The sequence below is a fragment of the Dendrobates tinctorius genome, unplaced genomic scaffold (assembly GCF_039654945.1).
Source record: "Dendrobates tinctorius isolate UK_male_01 unplaced genomic scaffold, ASM3965494v1 ptg000030l, whole genome shotgun sequence".
In the NCBI taxonomy this organism is placed as follows: Eukaryota; Metazoa; Chordata; class Amphibia; order Anura; family Dendrobatidae; genus Dendrobates; species Dendrobates tinctorius.
Genome location: NW_027361698.1, coordinates 15,993,243 through 16,020,366, shown reverse-complemented (window position 1 = coordinate 16,020,366; position 27,124 = coordinate 15,993,243). Strand labels below are relative to the sequence as shown.

Genomic DNA, 27,124 nt, shown 5'->3' with positions numbered 1-27,124 from the left:
CTCTAGAATCACTGCGTTGAGAAACACGTGATGGTGTCTCCGCAGTGTTGGATGTTGATCTCCATGAGTTCATTCATCCTCATGTTCATAGTCTTTTACTAGGCATTGCTCCTACCAGCCAGTTTCCTACTCCACACTGATGAGGGGCAATGCCCCGAAACAGCTGTCTGTGGATGGATACCATGTTTTGGCATAGGTGGTTTCCTTCATTGGAGACTGCCCTTCCCGTGGTTGTTCCTTCCCGGGGAAAGACCTGGCTGGTCATTGCTTGCGTTGAGAAACATGTGATGGTGTCTCCGCGGCTTCTGTTTTGCATGTTTTGCATATTTCCCATAAGGGATGGGGGCAGTGCTCTAGAATCACTGCGTTGAGAAACACGTGATGGTGTCTCCGCAGTGTTGGATCTTGATCTCCATGAGTTCATTCATCCTCATGTTCATAGTCTTTTACTAGGCATTGCTCCTACCAGCCAGTTTCCTACTCCACACTGATGAGGGGCAATACCCCGAAACAGCTGTCTGTGGATGGATACCATGTTTTGGCATAGGTGGTTTCCTTCATTGGAGACTGCCCTTCCCGTGGTTATTCCTTCCCGGGGAAAGACCTGGCTGGTCATTGCTTGCGTTGAGAAACATGTGATGGTGTCTCCGCGGCTTCTGTTTTGCATGTTTTGCATATTTCCCATAAGGGATGGGGGCAGTGCTCTAGAATCACTGCGTTGAGAAACACATGATGGTGTCTCCGCAGTGTTGGATGTTGATCTCCATGAGTTCATTCATCCTCATATTCCACGGGTACTGTCCTTTTCACCGTCAGCCCCGGGCTCCTGATCCGCTGCCGTGACCTCAGATGTTCAATGTCGCTCAGGAACTTGCAGTCCCCTGTACTTCCAGAATCGACTGTCAGGATATACAGCTCCTGCCCACCCAGGACTCAGGCATCCCTTTCTCTCTATTAGCGCTTCGCTCTGGGGTCTGCTATACGCAGTTTTTAGCTTCCCCGGAGCCTCTTGTCTCTGCTCTTGTCCTTCCCCTCCTCACAGATCAGCTCCCCATCTCCAACTGACTGGATCTTCCAGAAAGATCCTTCACCTCAGTCTTAACTGTTTTGTCCTCAGCCCAGCTGCTCTCATTTCCATGACAACTCCCTTGTTTTCTCTCACAGCTGACTGCTTGCTGACTCACTAACCCCCTCTGCTGGCCAGAATTTATAAGGCAGCTCCCCTTTCTGACCTGCAGCAGGAATTGTCATGTAATCTATGTTACCTGGCATGGGGACCCCCCTCCTGCCTCCAGGCATGACCTTACCCCTTAGAGGGAGGCAATGTCACTCTGACAACCAGACTCTGGGGTGTCACACATGCACAATTATAAATACCCATAGAATTAAAGGTTAAATTGTTGTCCAGCATATTTGAAACACTGCCTTGAACTAGGGAACATGATAAATAGTTATGAGCGAGTATTCTGATTGCTTCGGGTGGTCTCCGAGTATTTTGGCGTGCTCAGAGATTTAGTTTTCGTAGTCTCAGCTGCATGATTTGTGACTGCTAGACAGCTTGAATACATATGTGGAATGCCTGTTTGTTAGGGAATTCCCACATGTATTCAGCCTGTCTACAAATCGCAAATCATGCAGCTGAGATGATGAAAACTAAATCTCCGAGCATGCCAAAATACTCAGAGGACATCCGAGCATGCTCAGGAAAACCCGAGCAATGAGTATACTCGCTCATCACTAATGATAAAATGACACATATACAAGTAGTAAATTCCCCCCTATCCAAAAAAGCCACTGTCATTGTGTTGACCTGCAGTGATGTATCATGGTCGGCCCATGACTACCAGAACCAGCGATTTGCTGCAGAGGTCAATGGCATACAATTGACACATCATCACCATAGTACAGTTCACAAATATAGATCAGAGTGTCAGAGCAGAATTAGTGGGGGATAAATATACCCAGTAAATGTGTTATTTTATTTTACCACATTGCCTGTATTAACTCTGTTTTAAAAAAAAAATTAGTCAACCTCTTTAACACGTTATTTATTACCATCAACTCTGTTTTTTTTTTACAAAATAACTAATATACAATCAATATGTTGTCACTGAAAAATTCAGCTCGTCCCTCAAAAATCAATTCAATCCTAAATGACCAAAATAAAATTCATACCAATTTCAGCCAGGATTTAGTTAACACAGTGAATAGCTGAGTCCATTGACAGCTCTATCTGCAGGTTAAGCCCCCGTTACACATAACGATGTCCTAGCGATCCCACCAACGATCGGACATGATGGGATCGCTAGGACATCGTTAGGCTGATCGCTGGTGAGCTGTCACATAGACAGCCCCAGCGATCATGACCAGCCACGCTGGACACTGTTTTCTAATGTAAACATCGGGCATCCCGGAGCCACGACTCCTGGATACCCACTGTTTACCTTCGTAACCGGCGTACACGCTGGTTTCCAAGGTAAACATCGGGTATCTAAGAGCCGCATGACTCCTGGATACCCGCTCTTTACCTTGGAATACAGCGTGTAAGCCGGTTACCAAGGTAAACAGCGGGTATTCAGGAGCAGCGGCTCCTGGACACCCGATGTTTACATTAGAAACCAGTGTCCAGTGTCGCTGATCACTGGTCTCTCGCTGCCACACGCAGCGATGCGCACTGGCCAGCGGGAGACCAGCGATTGAAAAACGGCCCAGACCAATGCTGTGCGATCAGCGATAACTGGCAGGGGGGCCGGTCACTGATCCCCGTCACACACAGCAATCTCGCTGGCTAGATCGCTGTGGCATCACAAAATCGTGTGACGGGGCCTTTACCCTGCCATTTCCCAACCACACAGATAAGAGGGAACAGTGTTTATAGATGAGCAGTGGAGGTCCCAGCAGGGGACATTTCATGATAAGCTTTATTCATGGGGAAACTTTTAACAAAAAGGGATTACTCATGGCATAAAATCCTTTGATATAGGGCATTAAAGATCAAAGTGTATTTATTTCATACCTGAGAGGATAAAAAAATCGGGATAAGTATAAAAAGATTGTTAGTGGCATCAGAAATGAAATGGTCTAGATGGTCAATGACTACAGAGACTAAAATAATTTAGAATAAGGGATAAGATGCACGGTCCTAAAATGCTCAGGTGACTAACTGTGCCAGAATATATCAGGCAGAATAAGAGCTCAGAATGCCCATATACATATTGGTGGGTAAGGTAACTGGCGGATGAAGGCCTTTGTGGATAGTTTGCATTATCTACGGTGCATAGAGAATCATATGGCACTTGTGATATGAAATCTGATGTCTCGGGAACATGTTACTTTCATTGTTGGTGTTGGCAAACAAAATAGATTTTTCCTAAAAGTACTGAAGTTACTTGTAAGCGACTGTTTACTTTTGGAAAAATATTTTATGCTTTTTTGCTAGTATTATTTACTTAGTAATTGATTATGATACATTATATTTTCTCACAATCCCTGCAGCCACTGTGAGACGGCATTAAGTTATGTTCTCAGCTCATTAGGAACCTCGCATATGGTTCATTCACAAGTTGAAATATCAGTTCAATATTATTAGCACACAGATGGTCAGGAAATGGCTACTAGACCATAAATAACTGCAATGTACAGATCTTTCTCTGGGTCTTGATCTTTTGGCTACTATCATGCATATCAAATAGTTGACCTTTCAGAAAAGTCACCGTCTTGCTACACACTGCTTTGTGCGGCAGTCAGGAAGAAAAATGATAATTTTAGCAGCTTGAATAATTTCAATCCAATTTCATATCAAATGTAGATATATATTCAGATAGTAATATTGCAAAAATACTTGAAAAAATATATATTAAAGCCATATAATATTTGCAGCCTGAAATGCCCACACATAATACTTTTGAAAGCTGAAGCAGAATTCATTGAGACATGAGTTATGTTAAGGCAAGGGTCAGACAAATCTTCCTGCATTCCTGACAGCCAAGACCAAGTACAAATCATGTTCTCATCATGGTTGGGATGTGCACCCAGTGAAATCATGTAAATAACAAGCCGCCATGGTAAATGAACCCAGAGGGCACATGTATGTAGCACGTATAGGTAATAAAGTGGTGATGACTTGTCTTCCTGTGTGTGATTGCGAGTCCAGCCACATTTCATCTGATTTCTAATACTGTTTTGACTGAATAATGGCAGGCGATATAGAATGCTATTTCATCTCATGCATGATTGAAAGGATATTTTTTTGTTCTTTACAATTACATTGAACACATTCAAACACTTTGGGCCACAGCATGACATCTCAGGTATTTGCGCGCAACGTCTTTTTCAGACAAATATCCGTTTTTGAAGCAAAAGATGCTTCAAAATAATTCCTTTTCTCCTGCACTTTGTATAACTGAAGCACAATATTTTTCAGCATTATGTTCTTCTTTCCTGAGCATATTTTTATATTTTTGAAAGACTTTATTAATTTTGTGCGCTTTTAGACAATTTTTACTGCATTTTTTACTGGCATTTTCTGTACTTTTTTTTTAAACTCCATTCAGCAATGAACAAACCGCTAGGAGTTTTCAAGCAAAAAGTAGAATCACCAGGTGTCTTTCGGGCATATTTTGAGGCTTTCCATTGTCTTCCAAATGGAAAAAGCCTGAAGATTGTTCAGGTCATTTCACCTGCTCGGCTTTCTTGGAAACATGAAGCCATTGGAAGATTTTGTTAACTGACATAAAACAACATGCAATTTGGCAAAAATGTTGTGACCGTTGATGCTTTTACACCACTTTCAGGCAATTCTGTCAAGCTGGACAAGGATGGTAGAAGACAGAGTGGGATGATGATTGGCTTTGTTTAACTATCAAATTCTTCTAAAGTGGTGGCATTTCAAACACTAGAAATGTAACTCCAGTTCCTGATTGAAGAAACCTTTCAGCGAAGTGCACAAAGATGAACAACACCTCTGTTTGCACCAAATTAATTACCATACATACTTGAGTATAAACTGATCAGAGTATAAGCATTGACATCTAATTTTGCCACAAAAAAACTGAGAAAACTTACTGACTTGAGTATAACCCGGGTATGCATTATCCCCTGATCCCTATCCTGGTCTGCATGGCTCCTCATCCCTATCCTGGTATGCATGGCCCCTCATCTCTATCCTGGTCTGGATGGCTCCTCATCCCCATCCTGGTCTGCATGGCCCCCTGATCCCTATCCTGGTCTGCATGGCTCCTCATCCCTATCCTGGTATGCATGGCCCCTCATCTCTATCCTGGTCTGCATGGCCTCCTCATCCCTATCCTGGTCTGCATGGCCTCCTCATCCCTATCCTGGTCTGCATGGTCTCCTCATCCCTATCCTGGTCTGCATTGCCCCCTCATCCCTATCCTGGTCTGCATGGCCCCCTCATCCCTATCTTGGTCTGCATGGCTCCTCTTCCCTATCCTGGTATGCATGGCCCCCTCACCCCTATCCTGGTCTGTATAGCTTCTCATTCCTATCCTGGTATGCATGGCCCTCATCCCTATCCTGGTATGCTTGGCTCCTCATTCCCAAACTGGTCTGCATGGCCCCTTCATCCCTATTCTGACATCTAATGTTACCACAAAAAACTGAGAAAACTTTTTGACTTGAGTATAAGCTGGGTATGCATTGTCTCCTCATTCCTATCCTGGTATGCTTGGATCCTCATCCCTATCCTGGTCTGTATGACTCCTCATCCATATCCTGGTAGGAATGGCTCTCTCATCCCTATCCTGGTATGCATGACTCCTTATCCCTATCCTGGTATACATGTCTTCTTATCCCTATTCTGATCTGCATGGCTCCTCACCCCTATCCTTTTATGCATGGCTCCTCATATCCTTGTATGCATGGCGACCATCAAAAAAACATAAAAAAATCATACTTACCGTCGCTGCGCTCCCTCACAGTGGCTTGTTCTGGCACCAGCAGCTGCAGCGGCGGGGCGATCGTGTGTACTTGCTACTTAAGGGAATGAATATTCACTGCCATCCATGTCTAAAGGTCACACGGCCGCTGAAGGAAGCCAACGGCTGCGACTGCTGTGCTCACTTGTACAGAGAAATGAATATTCACTGTGAGCGCAGTGAATATTAATTTCTCTTTAGCAGCGGGCATAGGCTTTACCCGCAGCAGCACATACCCATAGAGGTTTGTTGGTAAATCAACAAGATCACCATTTAATAATCATTAGGAATTATAATAAAATGTGTTACCATAAATGACAACAAAGCATAATATTAGTAATACAAATCATGTAATAATATTAACAATAATAATAGCATTGTTGCAGTCATATTGTAACAATATAGTAACTATTGTATTTCCAGTGCTTGCAGCATTCTCATGCTGCCAGTACACCATTCTATTCTATGTATTTAATCTCTATATCTATATTTTTTATTGAATCTATTTTTTCCCTTTTCTTTTTTTTTATTTTTCTATCTGTTCACTTGAAAATGCAAAAGTAATTAAACAAAATATCTAGTTTATGTTACCTTTGAGAAATTTCCCCAGTGGGAAAATGCACACAATTTGCCTAGGGTCACACCATCAAGAGATAAATTTGTGGTGAAAATGCAAAGCATAAACTTACATTGTGAAGATTAAAAATTTGCACTAAAGGTTAGGTATTGAGGTTTTAACAAATTTGGATGCAGGTTTGGAACATCTCATCCACAACATTGCTACTGTAACATTCTTTTCGCTGTGTGGGAATATATTTTCACCTTCTACTTGTAAATTAATATGTATACTTGATGCATATGTTCATGGGGCCTAAACCACACATTGCTATGAAAGACATAGAGTGGTTTCTTATAAAGCATTCCTAATTGTAGCTTGCACTTGGTATGTTTTTTTTTGTGCTTTCTGATAGTCTTCTTGAAAGGACTTAAAAAAGAAAAAAATATACAGTATGTAAAAAATAACTAAATCAAAACATTACTGAAAAAGGTAAAACAAAAACATGGTATTTTTAAAAGCAGAAAACCTCTATCACAGGAAAATGGGTGTGATTTCATTCATGGATCTCCTCAAATGGAACGTTAACTATAATTCACAGCATTACACATAATAATTAAAAGAAATCTGACAGCAGCTTTTTGTTATGGAGTCTAAAGGTCCTGTTACATTTAGCGATGCACCAGCGATCCCGACAACGAAACGACTCGATCAGGATCGCTGGTGCATCGCTAAATGGTCACTAGTGAGCTGCCAAGCAGGCAGATTTCACCAGCGAAGTAGCAGCGGTCGGCGGTCGTCACTTACCTGTCACATGGCGGCGAGGATGACGTCTTCCGCCCGCGTCCATGGAGTCGCTTGTCGGCGCCAGCAGGAAGCCGATGATGAGAAATGGACCAGGCCGATCTCGCGCGATCAGCGATAGCCAGCGGGGAGCTGGGTCAGAGGTAAGTGTCACATGTAGCGAGATCACTAGCAATATCGCTGTTGCACCACAAAAACGGTGATGCTTTAGTGATATCGCTAGCGATCTCGCTATGCGTGAAGGGGGCTTAAGAGCATGAGTAGATTACAGTGATGAGTCACTTGCTTAGCTTTTTTTGCTTTTTCAATACAATCAGTGTTTTAGCAGCAGGAGATTATCACTACAGGACAACTATCCTTGTGCATACTAGTCCAACCACGCCCCCAACACTGATTAGCAGCACTTTGTCACTATACAATGTACACAGAAAGCTGTGGTGTGGACCGAGGTTATAAACAGCTCAACTTCTCAACTGTTCTAGATCCGCAGCAGAGAAAACTGTGGCACTATCAGAACTGCTGCACCCAGTAAACTAAGTGATACAATGCAGGAATCAGGCTCTCTGTACCTACCTCATGCTGCCGCCATATTACAAAGCAAAAACCTGCTGACAGATTCCCTACAAAGCCATTGCAGACAAGCTTGACCAATTCAATTAATAAACTGAGGCCAGTTAATATCAGGTTTAAATCAGAAACATGTCATTAATAAAACAGGGGATCAAGCTACAGATCTTTATAAAGAACTGGCATCAGTGATAAGACAGACATTGTTTCTTGTTGTCTTTGTTATTGTATTTTTTAGTAAGATTTATTGTAATAAAACTTACAGGATTCAGAAGCACAGTTAGGAACAACTCTCCTCCTTTGATGCTTTTATCCAGTTCACTTGGTCCACCGGGATATTCTTTGTAGAAAATTGTATGTGTGAACAAGCCACAAGTTTGCCGAGGCAGAACCTAGTTCATAAAGCGAGATAATATCTTATTAAAAGACCATTACTGTCACCTATAAATGAGTAAGTAAATTTTCAATGGTCTGAACACTAGCCGGCTTATGGTAGGTCCGATGTACAAATAAATAGTTATAACGTCAAGCATTTTTACATCAGAATGACTTTAAAGAGAATCTGTCACCTGTTTTTTGCCCTATGAGATGCGGCCACCACCATCAGGGGCTTATCTACAGCATTCTGTAATGCTTTAGATAAGCCCCCGATGTAACCTGAAAGATAAGAAAAACGGGTCAGATTATACTCACCGGGGGTGCGGTCTGGTGCGGTCCGGGTCTGATGGGTGTCGCAGTCCGGGTCCGGTACCTCCTATCGTCTAGCGATGACGTCCTCCTTCTTTCTCCATGCCACGCTCCTGCACAGGCGTACTGATCTGTCCTGTTGAGGGCAGACCAGTGTACTGCAGTACGCAGGCGCCGGACTTCTCTGACCTTTCCCGATCCGGACCGCCCCCCCGGTGAGTATAATCGAACTCGTTTTTCTTATCTTTCAGGTTACATCGAGGGCTTATCTACAGCATTACAGAATGCTGTAGATAAGCCCATGATGGCGTTAGCCGCATCTCATATAGCATTAGGGAAAAAAATAGGTGACAGATTCTCTTTAAAGTCATAAAAATGCTTGAGGGATAGTCAGATAATCCTTTGAAATACCAACATTTGTAGGCGCCGCTCCTTTATTCACCATCAGTCTTTGTTTACATGTGAATGCTGCAGCCAATCATTGACCTCAGGTTCCTGGCATCTGTATTACCGCTGATGCCAATGACTGGCTACTTTGGTTGCCTATGTCTTGCAGACAGGACATCATGACTTCAGTAATTTAATAAAAGAGCAATGGGGAGCTGCAGTGGGGCAGCGTAGCAACAGAAGGTGTTTAAATAGTACTTTTTGTTATTTTAAAGCATTGCATAACTGTTTCCCACTTTTATGTGAAATTGAAAAATCCCTTTAAGTAGAATACCACAGTAGAGGGGTAGCCTTTTACAATATTTCTATCTTTAATGGGAACCTGTTACCAAAAAATTGCAGTCCAATGTGCAGGCACCATGTTGTAGGGCAGGGGTAGCTAGGAAGACTGATAAATAGATTTGTAGGAAAAGATTCAGTATAACCTGTGATTCATCATTTACACATCTGGTCTTTCTGCGATTTTCAGTCCAGTGGGCGACTGACACCTTTCTTAATATAAAAGTGCCTACAGAGATAGCTGTCAATCACTGATAGGACCGCCCATTGGACTGAAGAGGTAACACTGAATCTTTTATGACAAAACTGTATATTAATTTTCTCAACTCTTCCTTCTCTATATATAACATTGTGCCTGCAGAAAGGACCGCAGTTTCTTGGAGGCAGATGCCCATTAAAACCAGTTAGAGCTTCTTTTTCCTTAAGTTGAGGTTATTTTCTTATATTAAATTCTGCTTCATTTTCCATCAATAGTCATTCAGTAAAAAAATGTAAATGGCTTAGCATTCTTATCTTTTTTTCTGTTACAGTGGAATCCTATCGGCGATTTATGTGGCTCGGAGTCTATACGGTATATATTGTGAAATCTGGACAGTGTGAAAGCACCTTTATACCACTGTGTAGTGGAAATATTGATTTATGCATGCAGATTAAGAGAGAATCTACATTTTTATGACTCATAATAAAATTTAATAAAAATCACTTTTAATTATTACCCCTTTACTTATTTAATATTGTATGCTCTATATTTAATGACATAAATGTAGCAGAATTCATCAAAATTAAAACTACCTTAAAGGCTGGCTAGTAAAAGACAATAAATCATTGGATATACTGCAATTAAGTGAAGTTTAATACAAGACTCATGGTTATATAGAAGTCATTTTTGTTTCTATGGTAATATCCAGATTAATTCAAAGGTAAGGGGCGGGCTCATACACACATTGAGTATTTGGTGAGTTTTTACCCCAGTATTTGTAAGCCAAAACCAGGAGGAAAAGCATAATAGAAACATTTGCACCCCTTCTGCATTTTTCACCCACTCCTGGTTTTGGCTTACAAATACTGGGGTAAAAAACTCATTAAATACTCTATGTGTGCATGAGCCCTTAGCTGTAAGTCATTGTGCTTTATGTAAGCATGTCACTGTCCGCACCTCTAGTTTTAAGCATGCGAGCTACTGAAAACATCTTCTAAAGAATTTTAAGTCCATTTGTTGCAATTAGCTTTTGTTAAGTCATGTACTGTAGTGTGGTCATAACGAGAGTTGAGCAAATTTGTTCGGATTCGGTTCCGATTACGATCGGCATCGAATATTGTTTTTGCAATATTCGTCGAACATCATTAGAGTCAATGGGAGTAGAAATTACTGAATATGTTTGGAACCGATCATCAGACATACATTCGGGACGAATAGGGTTCGAATATGGCAAATTCAGGTTTGGCAACCGAATCCGAACAAATTCGCTCAACTCTAATCATAACTTTTATTTCATAGATGAACTGACTGAGTTTCTACTTTCTCTTTTAGAGTGATTTCACATAGCACTTTACAGTGTTTTCTCTGCATTTCCTAAGTTACTTTAGATTCTAATAATAATTTTAAATGTTGTTTTAATAGCATTTTTAGGTAGAAACAAAATGGTCAGATTTTAACTTAGGCTAGTTTCACACTAGCGCTTTTGAGCGCAGCGATGGCCTGAGCACGGCTGCCGATAAGCCCCGCCCCCTGCCACCCCTCCGCCGGTAGCTCCGCCTACCGGCGCAAGACGCTGCATGCGTCCTGCATCCCCTATCTTTATCACTGGGGGCGCAGGTCATGCACAGTATGCATTTGGCGGCGCATGCGCCTTTTTGACGGTGCGCCGGCGCAACCAAACTGCAGCAGGTTGCGTTTGGCGCAGGTCGGTGCACCATCAAAAGGACGCATGCGCCGCCAAATGCATACTGCACACGGCCTGCGCCCCCAGTGATAAAGATAGGGGCCGCAAGACGCATGCAGCGTCATGCGCCGGTAGGCGGAGCTACCGGCAGAGGCGTGGCAGGGGGCGGGGCTTAGCGGCGGCCGTGCTTAGGCCGTCACTGCGCTCAAAAGCGCTAGTGTGAAACTAGCCTTAATTTCTAGGTGAATATAAATTTTCAAAAAATCTAAATGCTTTGGGTATGATATTTTACTGGCATTTTCTCAAAGGCTTCCATGTTAGGACCTGACAAATATCGAAAACAAAAGCACAATCCGAATGTTTTAAAATAAAAGGACCAAACATTTGTGTTAAGAAACCCAACAAAAAAGTGTGACATTTTGGTTGGTGGGGAGGTGACGTTTTGGGGTCCTAAGTCACTCAGGTAAGAGTTACTTGTCAATCAATGACCGGAGGCTGGCGGTATGCAGAGAGTGATAGAGGCTGGAGACCTATATCAGTGCCGGTCCCACTGCACTTATGACCCACTAGCATAAAAATAGAGTAGGGGATTTCTAGCAAATGAAAAAATTATTTTCTAAAACAAATATATGAATTTAACCCCTTCACCCCAAGCTCGTTTTCACCTTCCTGGCCAGGCCAAATTTTACAATTCTGACCTGTGTTAATTTATGTGGTAACAACACTGGAACGCTTCAATGTGTCCCAGTAATTCTGAGAATGTTTTTGTGACACATTGTACATCATGCTACTGGTAAATTTAAGCTGATTTTTTTAGTTTATTTGTGAAGTACCAGGACAGCAGAACTTCTCCATAAAACTACACCTCTAAATTAATTAATATAAGGATGCAGTGATCATATTGACACCATGAGAATGTCACAGAATTTTATAGCAGTGGGCAGTGAAGGAAAAATAGCTACATTTTTACCACAATCATTTTGTTTTAGCTCAAAATTTTACATTTTCACATGGGAAAAGGGGTAAAAATTGTACCAAAATGTTTCACACAATTTCTGCTGAAATTGGTAATACCTCATAAGTGGAAGTATAGTGCTGTTCATCCTCATGGCGAGACTCAAGAGGCAAGGAGCACTATTTGCCTCTTGGAGAACAAATTATAGTGGAATAGTTTGCAGACTTTATATAATTTTACTATAACTGTATCAGCATACACAGCGCACCCAAACAGTTACATTCTGCAGCAGTGCAGGGAGAATCGATCTCCCTGCTCTGCCACCCGGCCGCTATGGGGCCCCTGAGCAGGTTGTGGGCCCCCAGCCATCATCACAGTGTCAACTGTATTGGCATCTAGCCAATACAGCTGACCACACTGATGAGAGGAGCGTTATGCGCCCTCTCCCATCATCTCACTCTCAGCATCTGATGCAGACATTGACAGCGGGTGCGATGACATCACTACCCGGCACTTGCTGTCAGGAGATGAGCCGGAGCTAAGAGCAGTGCAGGAACCAGGAGGAAGAGAGGCGAGTATTAATTATTTTTTTAATGGGGGTTCATTATAATACAGAGGCTGCCTATGAGAGGGGGGCTGCATTATAATACAGAGGCTGCCTATGAGAGGGGGCTGCATTATAATACAGAGGTTGCCTATGAGAGGGGGGCTGCATTATAATACAGAGGCTGCCTATGGGGAGTGCATTATAATACAGAGGCTTCCTATGGGGGTGCATTATAATATAGAGGCTGCCTATGGGGGTGCATTATAATGCAGAGGCTGCCTATGGGGAGTGCATTATAATTTACAGGCTGACTATAGGGAGTGCATTATAATATAGAGGCTGCCTATGGGGGTTTATTATAATATGCACTAGAGTCTGCTTATGGGGAGTGCATTAAACTACAGGCTCTGCTTATGGAGAGTGCATTACACTACAGTTCATGGAGACCTATGGGGACTGAATTATACTATAAAACCTGCCTATGGGGAATGCATTATACCATATTGAGGACTATGGGAAGTGCATTATACTATATTGAGGACTATCTGGTGTATTATGCTATATGGAGGCTATCTAGGGGACCATTATACAGTGTGGAGATTATAATGATGGGGCCATCATACAGTGTTGGAGCCATTAAATAGTTTTGGGGATATTAAGGGGTCAGTATATATACAGTGAGGGGGCATTATACTGTGCACACGAGCAGTTTCAGCGTCCGGTGATACATAGAAGTTGGTAAGGGGAAATATTTAATGAACACCCCTCATAAACAAGCAAATTTGAGTTTTGTGAGATCTGCTCATCGCTACTTAAGTACTTATAATTAAAAAAAAAATAACCACATTTAATGATAACACTTGTCCATTAAGAGAGGGAGACTGATGCTTTCCACTGTCTCACTATTTTGACAGCTGTGAAAGGCCTTCACTTTCTAGCTGTAAGATGCCATTTTGTAGGGGTAGACTGGGAGTAGATAGCTTGGAAACACAGGGTAGACCTGTGCTGCGGTTTTGCTATTATTTCTTCTGCATGCTGAGTCTTAAGGGCCTGTCACACTAAGCGATATCGCTATCAATATCGCTATAACTTGTGACGTTATAGCGATATTGCTAGCGACATCGCTGTATCTGATACTTACCTACGACCGCTCCCCCGCTGGTTATCGCTGATCGCGCGAGAACGTCCAGGACTGTTTCTCGTCGTCAGTTTCCTGCGGCTCTTCCTGTGGAGAGACGAGCGACGAGCGTGGAGCCGGGCGGGAGGACGTCAGGATCACCTAGTGTGACAGGTAAGTAGCGACCCCCGTCCCCAGCGATGTCACTGGTGAGATCTGCCTGTGTGGCAGCTCACTAGTGACCACTTAGCAATGTACCAGCAATCCTGACCACGTCATATCGCTGGTCGAGATCGCCTGTACATCGCTAAGTGTGACAGTACCTTTAGGCCGGGGTCAGACTTGCGAGAAGCTCGCACAAGTCTCACATCTTAATACTCGGCACTGTCGCCGGCACTCAGGACGGAGTGTGCGGCTGCATGTCTTTCAATGCAGCCGCACACTCCGGTACCAAGTGCCGGTGGCAGTGACGGGTATTGAGATGCAAGACTCATGTGAGTTTCTCGCAAGTCTGACCCGGCCTTATAAGGAGACTATAGAAGATGGATTCCTATGTATAATAGAGCAGCAGGTGGAGGAGGCTAGAAACAGAAACTAAAATGGTGGAAAAAATGTGGAAAAGTTCATGAGGTATAAATATTTTTCAGGGCGCTGAACCTAAAAGCCCAGACCTAAATCCCATTGAGAATCTGTGACAAGACTTGACAATTGCTGTTCATGGACGCCTCCATCCATCAGAGGAAATCATGAATCATTTTTTTAAACAGTTCACAAATATTTACTACTAATAGTTTCTATCATTTTCAGCAATTTTTAGACATACTTGACATCTTTGGAGGGCCGCCGGAAAAATGCTGGAGGTTCCCATTGACTTCCATTACACTCGTTACTTGGGTCAAGCACCCGAGCATTAAGATTCACTCGTCACTAAAATTAACCATTTACAAGCATCTATATTCTACTTCTGCAGATTAACCCTTTAGAAGAGGCTGCATCCTCCGTTGTCATCTTATTATATGGCTTATAAATTTACATTTTCAGATAATTCAGACTCCTGGTAGGAGGTGAGAAATTTTCACCTAATTTGCACACCACTGATTAACTGTTGATCGGAATATATAGGTAAAGTAAATTATTTATCAGGATTGTACTTCACCTCTTGCCAGTTTATGAGAAAAATACGTAAACTGATTCTCCCATTGTAGTCAATGGACCAGGTTGTTGACAAAAAGGCAAAATCTATTTCTAAACGTTTTTCAAAATGCTGCATTCTTTTCATGTAGATGTATCGTAGGACTTAAAAATACCATAAAATTTTTTTCCAAACATTAGAATTTGAAAAATGTCACCTGTAAACATTTGTGTAAAGAGCTATAAAAATGTTTGAATCTCAAGCCATTTTTTGCCATAGCATTTTATATAGGCATTTAAAACCTCTAAAAAGTAGTGTGTGATACGAAAGCATGAAAATGAAGAAATCAGGGTGTTATTTCCAGTTGTACTCAATCAAAATCATGTTCATTTTGGTGAAAAGTCAAATCTGAAATAATCATATTATATAAAAGAAGTAAAAAATGGAAGAGTTATTATCATCTCTGGTCAAATGATATAGACGGAAGCCTGTTGGGTAAGAGCTGATTTTTCATACATTTGTAGTGGCATATTGCAATGCATAATAACAACATTTTGCTGGAGGGGTGGATGCAGACAGTACAGGATCTCTGTGCAGGTACAATATATGGCTGAGGAGCATGCCAGCAGCTAATCATAATACAAAGTTTCACCTGCTTTGCAGGCGGAAGTAGGCCCCTTTATCTCTTTGGCCCCAGTGTAGCTGTACAGGTTGCACCAATGGTATGTCGGCTACTGCATTACTCCTGCAGTGGCTATTGCAGGAGAAATAAGATATTATGTAGTGCTTATTCAGATGAATAGGTTGTGCTGAGTCCTCCAGTACAGTGTCCATTTTAGGACATGATCATATATCAAAATCAAACATCAGAAATACTCTGTCTGATTCCTGACTCTGATACTTGAGTCTGATAACAGAATCAGGTATCAGACAGAGTATTTCTGATGTTTGATTTTGATATATGATCATGTCCTAAAATGGACACTGTAATCTGATCTGGCTTAAAGAGTAAGGTACCTGACAGAGGTTCCCCTATCATGTTCATACATCCTAATATTGAAATAAAAATAAAAGTTAAAATAAAAGAATAAGAATAATAATAGTAATAAATAATAAAAATCTAAAATAAAATTGAGTGAAGAGAAAACAGCTGCACTCTGGGAAATTTTGATTTTCAATGCAAAATTTTTTTTTTATTATTGAAGACACCACAGGGGAATAGTGCGTTGAGGTAACGTTTCGACCCTATGTTGCGTCTTTTTCAAACCCAGCTCATCCTAGGACCTCAGCCTGGTCCCTGCCAGACTGGACTTCTACATATGGCACTTTAGTGAGGTTTGAAAAAGACCCAACATAGGGTCGAAATGTTACCTCAAGGCACTATTCCTCTGTGGTGTCTTCAATAATAAAAAAAAATTTTGCATTGAAAATCAAAATTTCCCAGAGTGCAGCTGTTTTCTCTTCACTGGATGACTGTCTGGACTAAGTTCCAGGTTCAGCTTGCACCTACCTCATATCCACAGAGTGCACGCCTTGTCCGTATCACTAAAATAAAATTGAGGCATTTAACGGGCCAATGATTTATTCTTGTATTTTAGGACAAATACAGTATTATATGTTCTTATATTTTAGTCTTAACCTACTTACGGTGCATAAATTTGGGAACTATGACAATATAATATTTGTGAATATTCTACAGTACATGTGAACATCTAAATGTGCTAAGCAGATAAGATCAGTTTAGTTAAAAATTATATTCGTAATTACCATTATGCCATTGTGTATAAACCCCCTTCTGTATCGTGCAGGTTTTAGATGAGGATATTCTTCAGTGCTTGTCATTCTGATGCCCCATACCTTCTTCCAGGCTTCATATAGTTGCACATGTACTGGATAGACACCTGAGTGATGTGGAGCCACTGCATAACCCATGTTTGTTGGAATACCATGGTCCTAAAACAAAAGGAATATTCTGATTTAGATTTCTACACTTCTAAAAGCAAAACATCCATTGTCACTTCAAAATTAATGGGAGCCATTATTGTTCAAAGGTATCAGCATCACAGATTCAACAACATAAAGGTTTATGTTATATTTAGGGATGAGCGAACGTGCTTAGTGGTGCTTGGATATCACTCAAGTATCTGTGTGCTCGGATGTGCTTGGCACTCGACAAGCATTGGCTGGTGCTCTGATTTCAAGTTCGAATCCCCGTCACCCATGTTTGGCACCTGTAATGTCATACCCATCTTTGCAGTGGCATTAGTGTGACTGGCTGGCAGCATTACCTCATCATCGGTTACAAAAGGACAGGCACCATCGTGCTGGAATCACTGATGTCTTTGCACAGCTCAGGGACAGTTCTGATTGAATGGAGAAAGCAGTTATCCAGGTCTCTGTGTGCACAGTTTAACTAATCAGAGTCCTCTAGTGTTGATACTGGTGCTGATGCAGAACCATCAAGCTTGCAGTCCTTCTAAGGGCTAATCTTGTGCTTTGCTATTTGTTTCAGATTCATTCTGCAATTAGCCTAGGGACAGTTGCAGGAGCAAGGAGAGTTGCAGAATGCAGAGTCTAGGCAGGGCTTAGGACTCTGCAGTCTGCTGCAGCACGTGAACATATTCTTTTTTTGGGATGAAAAAAAGACTATGTTGTCATCTATAGCTTCATGTTACATTACGGTGGTATATAACGCTACAAGAAAAAATGTAAAAATTTTTCTGGATTCAAATAGTCATCCGTAGAGTATTACGTGCTTTTTTGTTAAATTTCAGTGGTATATAATGCTCCAAAAAGTAGCTGCAATTTGTGTAAGGTAAGCTGGCAAAGTTTTATTAGAGGCATTTAGGCAGGGTTCATTGCGTTACAGTGCTTGGTGGTGCCACAAACAACCAATAGTCCTTTCATGCCAATTTAAATAGATTCTATTCTCTAGTAATACCACTTTTATCTGCACTTCATGTAGGGTCAGCTGGCAGAGTAGGGATAGTGTATTAGAGGCATCTAGTAAGAGATTGCTGACTTACAGTACTTGCCACTGCAACCTAAATCCAACAGACCATATAAGGGTTACAGCTATTGTATTCCCTAAGAATAATGCTATTAGCTTCATTTAGTGAATGTATAGGTGCTGAAGAAGGGATACTTTTGAATTGGAGGAGGACAAGAAAAAGAAAAATTTGATGAAACATTGTCAGCCTATCAGTATTTTCAGTTGATATGTGGATGCATCTATCAGTTTTTATGGCCAAGGCATCACTAAAATCCTCCTCTGACAAAATGCAGAGCAGACCATCACCTCCAATGTGTAGTGGGACAGTTCATGCCTCGTGTCCAGCTAGGATATTCAATACCTGTATGACATAGAGGAATCACGGAAGACACTAGTATGGTCAGCTAGGTAATCCTTCACCTCCTTAAAAAACTTTTTCTTCCTTGTCACACTACCCCGGGAATTAGGGACTGGATGCTTGGAGGATCTAATGAAAATGTCCCAGACATTTGATAATGTTCCTATGTCTCTGTTGGACCTGGTGTGGGTCTCCTTCATCTCTATTTCCCAGCATTGTCAGATGGGAATTTTTTTACTAATTGTTTCGACTAGGGCCTTCTGGTATTGCACAATTTTACAAGCCCTATCTTTCACAGGAAGGAGACATGGAAAGGTCTCATTGTTGTGTGGGTCGAGAAGGGTGAACAATTAGTAATCAATGTACGCCAAAATGCTTATAACATGAGTGTCACAGGAAAGGCAGCAAGACAAAGTCAGCCATGTGTGCCAGACTTCCAACAGACTGCCAGCATGCAAGATTTCCCTCTTCCCACCAGGACAAAGACTCTCCATCTCCTCATCCTCCTCAAATTCCTCCTCCTCCTCTTCAGCCCATCCACATTGAACAGACAGGACAAGTGGGACAGCTCCTATCCTTACAACTAGGATATCCACTTGGTACTATCAGTAAGTGGTCTAATTTGCCAGGGAACACGACATGGAGAAACTCCAGCCCGACTTGTGGAAAGAAAACAATGACCATCCATAAGCTTATCTGAGCCAAGGACCAAGCCTATTCCAGGGCTCCGTCTGGCAACAGTCGAGACTGTGCTGAAAAACATGGCTTTTTCCTTGCATGGATGGCTTTTTGGGGGTCTATCCCTGAACACTTTCATGCATGCTAGTGAACTGTGTAAAACTAGGTATTGACCAAGATGCCTTTTTGCTGAGGAAACAAGCTTGCATGTCTTCTAGCAGTGCCCATTCACAAAAGACTTGGTGGATGCCCTGGAAAATGACCTCAGAGTCTCTGTTCTCAGGAGCAACCTAAAGCACACTTCAGTGCTTTAAGGACTATTTCTGAGGAAATTATAATACAGGTTATTAAAGAGGCCTGGCACCTTATGAACTGTGTTAAGGATACTTTGTAGCTAGCTAGAACATGCCTGGTCATAAACTGGGAGAAGATGTCCATCCAAGATTGCCGCAAGCTGCTCCACAGCTTGCCCAGAGACTATAACATAATGGATGGATTGGATGTCAATGAATACTAATACTTCTCTCCTTCTCATTATCATCCAAATGTGTAGAATGTGTAATTTCTTCCTCCATCTCCACCTCGTTCACATGCAAAGCTTCCTCATTAAATGTGAGCAGCAAAGTGTTTCAGTTTCCTTTATGTTTTGCTGCTGTCATGCAGTGGTATTGAGACATCTTGGCCAATCCAGGCCTTGTTTATTTTGAGAACAGTATTTTCAGTTGACAGACGGATGTGCTTATTAGTTGTAATGCCCCTGATGGCACTAAAATCTCACAGAATCAGCTTAACCCCTTTCTGACATCAGACATAATAATTTGTTCATGTGCCCTGGGACTATTTGACCAGGGATGGATAATTTTGATCGCCTGCGCACACGGCTGATGTGAGGGCGATCGTTGCCAGGTGTCAGCTGATTCTGACAGCTAACGCCCAGCACTAAGTGCCATGAGAGGTCATTCACTGAGCCAGGCACTTTAAACCCTGAAATGCTGCGATTGCATTCCGGGAGCCGGCAGAGGGCTGGCAGCACCTCTGCCTTTGGATCAGAGACCTCGCAGCGTGACACGGGGTCCTGATCATTGCCATGGAGACCCAATGTCGTCATGATGACATTCAGGTTGCCAAAGCTACGAAACTTGCTGATCATGCGCAGTGCACGATCAGCAACTTTCTTTGTAACTGCAGAGCTGACAATTTATACAGCAGCAGCAACCCGATGCTGTACAAGCAATCAGCCTGAAGAAAAATGATAGTCCCATAGTTTGACAAAGTAAGAAAATTAAAAAAAAGTACATGCTTTTAAAAAAATTGTAAAAATATTTAAAAAAAAAATAAAATAATCATAAAAAAATCAAGATATTGTATTTATAAAAAATTGTATGAAAAATATATATAAATAATAAAAGTACACATATTTCGTATCGCTACATCTGCAACAACCCAACATATAAAACTTTCCCACTAGTTAATCCCTTTAGTGAACACCATAAAAAAATCAAAAACAAGGCAAAAAACAATGCTTTATCATCATACCATAAAACAAAAGGTGGAAAAAAATGCGATCAGAAAGACGGATATAAATAAACGCTGAAAACGTTACCTTATCCTGCAAAAAACAAGCCAACACACAGCTGCATCAGCCGAAAGATAAAAAAAGTTATAACTCTCAGAATAAAGTGACTCAAAAGTAATTATTTTTTCTGTAAAATAGTCTTTATTGTGTAAAAGCAGCAAAACATAAAAAAAGATGAGGTATTGCTATAATTGAAAGCGATCAAAAAATGTCATGTACTTGAAAATGGTAGATTAATGACTTGAAATGAGCAAGCGAGAAAAGGTCAGTATGGTTGTGGGGTGTACGACAATTAAAATATAAAAAATAAAAGAGACCTTTTATGTTCAGGGTAAAAAATAAAAAGCCCTAATGCTGAGCTGCTATAAGTCATTGTTGGGGCACGGTTACAGCCGCCACTCACAATGCACAGAGCGGTAACAGAAACCATGGTGACGACACCCCTATGACTGAACGCCAAACTCTACCGGGGCAATAAAGTTTTTTCCTCCTGTTAGCATGGCCCTCAGTGCTGGCGTTGCACTGTGTCAGAACACTATTAACCTGCAGATTCACCCCATATCTGCCGGATAATAGTGGTATTTTACATGACACACTGCCTTTAATCAGGGTTGCAGTTGTTCTACTCTTAAGTAGTGGATGTCACTGAGCTTGATGTGCAACTCTGTGAGAAAAATATTTATTTATGATTTTTGAACAAAAACTATCTACAACTTTTTGGTTGGACACAGCCCAATAACATACACTTGAATTAGCTTTTCAGAATAGTTTATTCTAAGAATTAGACTTGACTAAACCTTGACTTTCTCTTTAATGGCAGTGTTAGGATTTGTTTGAGTTTTAAATGTAAATATTTATTGACATTAAACATTATCTTGAAGAGAAATTAAGCCTAAGATTACAATTATTCTTTTTTTCCCTTAAAAAATAGTCATACAATGCACCAAAACATCATAAAAAAGCATAAACAGGTTGGATCATAAAAAATGTAGCCTTTTATCTCTATCATGCAGAACACAAGTGGACAAGAAAGGATATACTGACCTTCAATTTAAACCTGTCATTTTCCAGGCTGTTTTGTAAATTCAAATATTGTTTGAAAATAACAGTTGAGTGAATTTAATACTTTAGAAAATTGAGGTTGTAAAACTGCCACATGATCCTCTTTTTATCCAGATTTTATTACACTATCGTTAGTGACTTTTGTCTAACTGAGCATAGCATAATTCTTCAGTACAAATATGTGAAATTATAGGGGCCGCAGGTTTTATGTCCTAAAGATAAAAGTATTGATTCTATTTGAAGAGGTTATGAAAGTAGAAAGAACACATAAAATGGAGGTTGCCGTATGGCACTGAACTCTATTTCAGTGTAAAATGTTTGCTTTCCTACAATAATTATTGCAAAACTTATACTCAATTTCATTCCCAATTCATTTCCTCTAATCTCTATTCTACAATTATATACTGAAATGCTACACTCACAGATGTATTTTCTGTGTTTTCAGCAAGACATATTTTACCATGAGAGTTAGCCAAATGAGCGCTTCCAAGAGTCTGACATCCACAAAACTTGAATTTAAAATTTTAGGCATTCATATAGAGGACTTATCACTTATCCTCTATAAAAAGCATACTGCTACTGTGTATTTGCCTACTTTAAATTAACATAAAAACAGTTTTATTACACATGTAAATGAGGGGGTTACTATGCCAAAGGCTCAGTGCACCATTCAGCAGCATTAATTACCCTCCTTCTTCCATTCCCTTTTGACAAATTGCATTCTTGATTTGCATACTGCTTAATCTAAATACCTATCCCTGCATGCAATGACCCTTCCGGGATTACAAGTAGACAGTGTTAATGTGTGCATGTCACGATCCATTTTTGTTTCTGTGGCAGATCTGGTCTTCAGATTAAAACTTCTTTCCTTTCTGGCCATTGGGGGTTAATGTTAGTTTTTCCCCTGGTGGCCGCTGATGTAATTGCATTGCTGCTGGGTTTGTTATTGCAGGTGGTGACCACTCCCACCATCCTTTAAAAGGTCACCTGTTGCATCAGCTAACTGTTGGTGATACGGGTCCTGTCTGGATACTGACTAAGCAGAAGCAGCTCTCTGGTGTTCAGCCAAGTTTGGTGAATTGAAGTCCTGTTACTGTGCTGTGCTGTCCTGCTATATGTGGTGTGGAGTTTGCAGCGGTGCAGATAAGCCAAGTGCTGTGTTTTTGTTACCTCATCCCTTTTTTGTCTGTTCCCCTCCCCTTGTGTTTCTTAGCTGTAGTGGCTAGGCTAGCGTCCTAAGCTGGCCATTGCACTAGCAAGGGAAGTTGGGGGTGACAGTTTAGGGACGAGGTATCCTGACATCAGCAGGTGAAGGGTCCTGCTTAGGGTGATAGGTGAAAGCAGGGACAGGCTTAGGTTGGAGTTCAGGAGGTGACCGTCTCTGGTTCCCTATTGTCAGGGTCTTCCTTTCTCCTATTCCATCGGAGTTGAGTCGCTTAATTTTATGGTGACCAACCTATCGCTGGGTTGTGTCTCACTGGGCCAGTCATTGCGTGACAGTGCAGGTCCATTTTCATGTCTTTTCTGTGTGCAGAGGTTACTCACTGCACACAGGTTCACAAAACAGAGGGTGGCCAATGTTGATAATTAAGAGAAGCAAGAACGTTCACAGTGTTAGTGTGTGCGCATTCTCATCAGCCTCTCCTGTCAGCATCAGCTGCCTGCTGCCGCTTGACTCTATGTGCAGCGAGCAGCTGCTACATACAGGATAGGTAGACGAGAGCATGCACAAACTGACATACAGGGGCAAAAAAAGTAATAATATTTGGTATCACTACTCGACGACCTGACCTATAAAACTGTCCTACCAGTTAACCCCTTCATTAAATACCATTAAAAAAGGCAAAAAATGATGTTTTTTAATCATACCACAGAACAAAATGTGCAATTAAATGCTATAAAAAAAGACTAATGTAATTAAAAATGGTATTGCTGAAAATTTCATCTTATCCCACATAAAACAAGCTGCAATACAGCTCAATCAGTGGAAAAATAAAAAAGTTATAACTCCCAGAATAAAGTGATGCAGTAATAATTATTTTTATCTATAAATGTTTTTATTGTGTAAAAGCACCAAAACACACACAAAAAACTATATAAATGTGATATTGCTGTAATCATATTGACCAAAGAATAAAACTGCCTTATCAATTTTACCACACGCAGAATGGCATAAACCTGCCCCCCCGCCAAAAAAATCCTGAATTGCTGATGTTTGCTCATTCTGCCCCTCAAAATTTGGAAAAGAAAGAGATCCAAAAATGTAATGTGCCCGAAAATGGTATCAATAAAAACATCCAGTCGTCTCACAAAAACAAGCCATCAAACGACTCTGTCAGCAGAAATATAGAAAAATTAGAGTTCTCAAAATACGACGATGCAAAAGCTTAGTTTTTGTAAAAAAGCATCTTTTAGTGTGTGACAGCAGCCAATAACAAACAACATAAATCTGGTATCACTGTAATTGCACTGACCCAAAGAGTAAAGTCATTTAATCACTTCTACCACACAAGAACTGGCGTAAAATATAAGTTAAACCAATTCTTCACCTGCTGTTGTTTTTTCTCCTTTTGCCTCCCAAAGATTGCAATGATGCATGACTCACAATTATCCTGCGCTATGTGTTAGTCACTTACACTGGGGTTTCCATGTAAATCTCTGAAATACATGATTCAGATAGAGCCCCCGGTGGAAGATTCCCTATAATGAGGCAGATGGAGGCACTGTGGACATTGTCTGACCTATGATCCAGCGATGTCCATCTCTTTAGGCGTGCATAAATTTGCTATCAGCCATGTTTTTCTGCACCTCTGAAAAGAAGAACAACACTAAACAGAGGCCAGATGGATCCAGAGTAACTCTATTGCCTCATTATAGTGAATGGATCCCTTGAGGGTTTCATCTGAATCACATCACTTGGAGATTTAGATGAAAACCCCAATGTAAGTGCTCAGCTTAGAGCACCGGATTAATGTGATTCCCAAACATTATGCAGAATGTTCCTAACAAAGGCTTCAAGTCAATCCACAAAAATAAGCAAGTCCCCACTCAGGTCTATCATAAGTCAATGGAAATATAGAGAGCTTCCATGTTACAGGCAGTACAATGGCTCTGGAAAAAGCAAAATGGCTACTCGCCCACCAAAAGAAATCGAGGAAATTCTGCACTCCCAAATCCAAATATATCTCTCTTCAGCCCCATAGTGTGCCTAAACCACATTTAGCATCCACATGTTTGCCATTTCTGTAGCGATGAAAGCCTGCCTAATTTATGGGTGCATTACTCAAGAAGCATATGCTGGGCATGTACTGGTTACTGCCACGTACTGGTAACTACAACATGCTGGTCACTGAAACGTATTGGTGACAACAATGTACTGGTCACTACAATGTACTGGTAACTATAACGTACTGGTCACTAGTCACTACAACTACAGTTTGCAATTTTCATTCAGCAACATCCACTGTTGTTTGTTTCTGGAAAACACCCATGGAGTCAAAATTGTCACTACACCTGGAGATAAATTCCCAAAGGGGTATAATATAAAAAATGAGGTTACTTGAAGGGGGATTCTGCTCTTCTTGCCCTTAAAGGCTCTGTATTGTTGCCCACAAACTATTCCAGGAAAATCAGTGCTCCAGTAGGCAAATAGCGCTCGCCGTATAGCTAATCAGTACTGTACTGCCACATATGGGATATTTCTACATTCAGCAGAAATTGTGGGACACATTTTTCCCAGTGTGAAAATGTAAAATCTGAGGCTGAAGGTATGTTTTGGTGGTAAAAATGGTAAAAATGTAATTAATTTTTTCTTCACAGCCCAATGGTATACAATTCTTTGACTCACCTGTGGTGTCAAAATGATCACTGCACTCCTAGATGAATTCATTGACTGGTGCAGTTTGTAAAATGGGGTCTCTTATGGGGGGTTCTGCTGTTATGGCATCTTAGAGACTCTGCCAATGTGACACGGCACCCTCGAACAAGTCCAGCAAAATCTGAACTCCAATATGGCGCTCCTTCCCTGAGCTGTGCACTGTGCCTAAAAAGTAGTTTTTGATGTAGAACAAAAAAATAAAAAAACAACTTCACAGAATGCCATCAATAACATGGATACATCATGGTGAAGAAAAGGATGCAAACTCCAAATTCGCATAACTTTAATGCTATTTATAGGACAAACAATAAAACGGGAAAATGAAAAATTGAGAAAAATTTGGAAAACAAATAAAAAGTGGGAGGCAGAAGAGATGACTCAGTTAGGAAAGGCAGTGCCCTGAATTATTAGCAGTCCGTAGGTCACATAGAGATAAGATAGAGATGGCATTCTGTGAAGTTATTTTTTTTGTTTTTGTTCTGTTTATTTAATGACATGAATTGAGTGATGGTGTTTTTTTTCTGTAGTTTCTTTTTGTTTATGACTGCATTTTTTTGTTATTAGAATGATGAAGGTCAGGTATTGACCGAAACGTCTCTTAATTTTCTGGAATTTCTACATTCAATAAATAAGTTCTTGAATACAACTTTATGAGTGCCAAGTATTTCTACATTGCAGTTGATGGATTTGGTTATCCTACTTGTGCACCACCAGAATTCCAGAAGTGCTGTTTTTTCCTAATTACATCAAAAGTAGTTTTCGACTGCATATGGGGTATCGTACTCGGAAAAAATTTCAAAACAAATTTTTGAGTCCATTTTCTCCTAATATCCTTGTAAAACTAAAAATATTTGGGGCTGAAACAACATTTTTGGGTGAAAAATATTTTTTTTCATTTCCATAGATCAATGTTGTAAAATTCTGTGAAGCACCTGTGGGTTCAAGGTGCTCACCACACATCTAGGTAAATACCTTGAGGGGTCTAGTTTCTGAAACTGGATCACTTGTGGGGTTTTTCCACTGTTTAGGCACATCAGGGGATCTCCAAATGTGACATGACACCTGCAGACCATTCCATCAATGTCTGCATTACAAAATGTCAATCTTTTCTGAGCACTGTTGTGCACCCAAACAGTAGTTTATCCCCACATATGGAGCATCTGCATACTGAGGAGAAATTGCACAACAAATTTTGGCTCCATTTTATTCTATTACTTTTTCTAAAATACAAAAATTGGGGCTAAAATAACATTTTTGTGGTAAAAATGTGATTTTTTTTAAATTTTCACAGCTCAATGTTATAAAGCACATGGGGGTTCAACGTGCTCATCAAACATCTGGATAAGCTATTTGATGGGTCTATTTTCAAAAAGATCTAACTTTTGAGGTTTACATATCGGGGGCTCTTCAAATGTGGCATGGCGTTCGCTTATTATTCAAGAAAATTTTACATAGCAAATTAAATGGTGCTCCTTCCCTTCTGAGCCCTGCCACGCACCCAAACAGTAGTTTTCCCCACATATGGTGTATAAATGTACGCAGGAGAAATTGCCCACAAAATTGTATGGTTCAATTTAACCTCTTACAGTTCTGAAAATGCAAAATTTGGTAATAGAAACATTTCTATGTTAAAAATTAGATTTTTTTTTAATTTTTAAGGCTCAATGTTAT

The 27,124-nt window shown here is 40.8% G+C and overlaps 1 protein-coding gene across 4 annotated transcripts in view; it reads right to left on the bottom strand.

The window, feature by feature from the left end:
• LOC141086132 (bifunctional heparan sulfate N-deacetylase/N-sulfotransferase 4-like) overlaps window positions 1–27,124 on the bottom strand; it is a 975,622-nt gene that overhangs the window by 481,955 nt on the left and 466,543 nt on the right. For all 4 annotated transcript variants that reach the window (XR_012231517.1, XR_012231516.1, XM_073571871.1 and 1 more), the window contains exons 5-6: window positions 16,678–16,863; window positions 8,127–8,255 (exon numbers count right to left, since the gene is read on the bottom strand). Coding sequence is in view for 2 of the 4 variants with exons in the window: in XM_073571871.1 (XP_073427972.1) it covers window positions 8,127–8,255; window positions 16,678–16,863 (315 nt within the window). In the remaining 2 variants the exon portion in view is untranslated. The remainder of the gene's footprint in view (window positions 1–8,126; window positions 8,256–16,677; window positions 16,864–27,124) is intronic.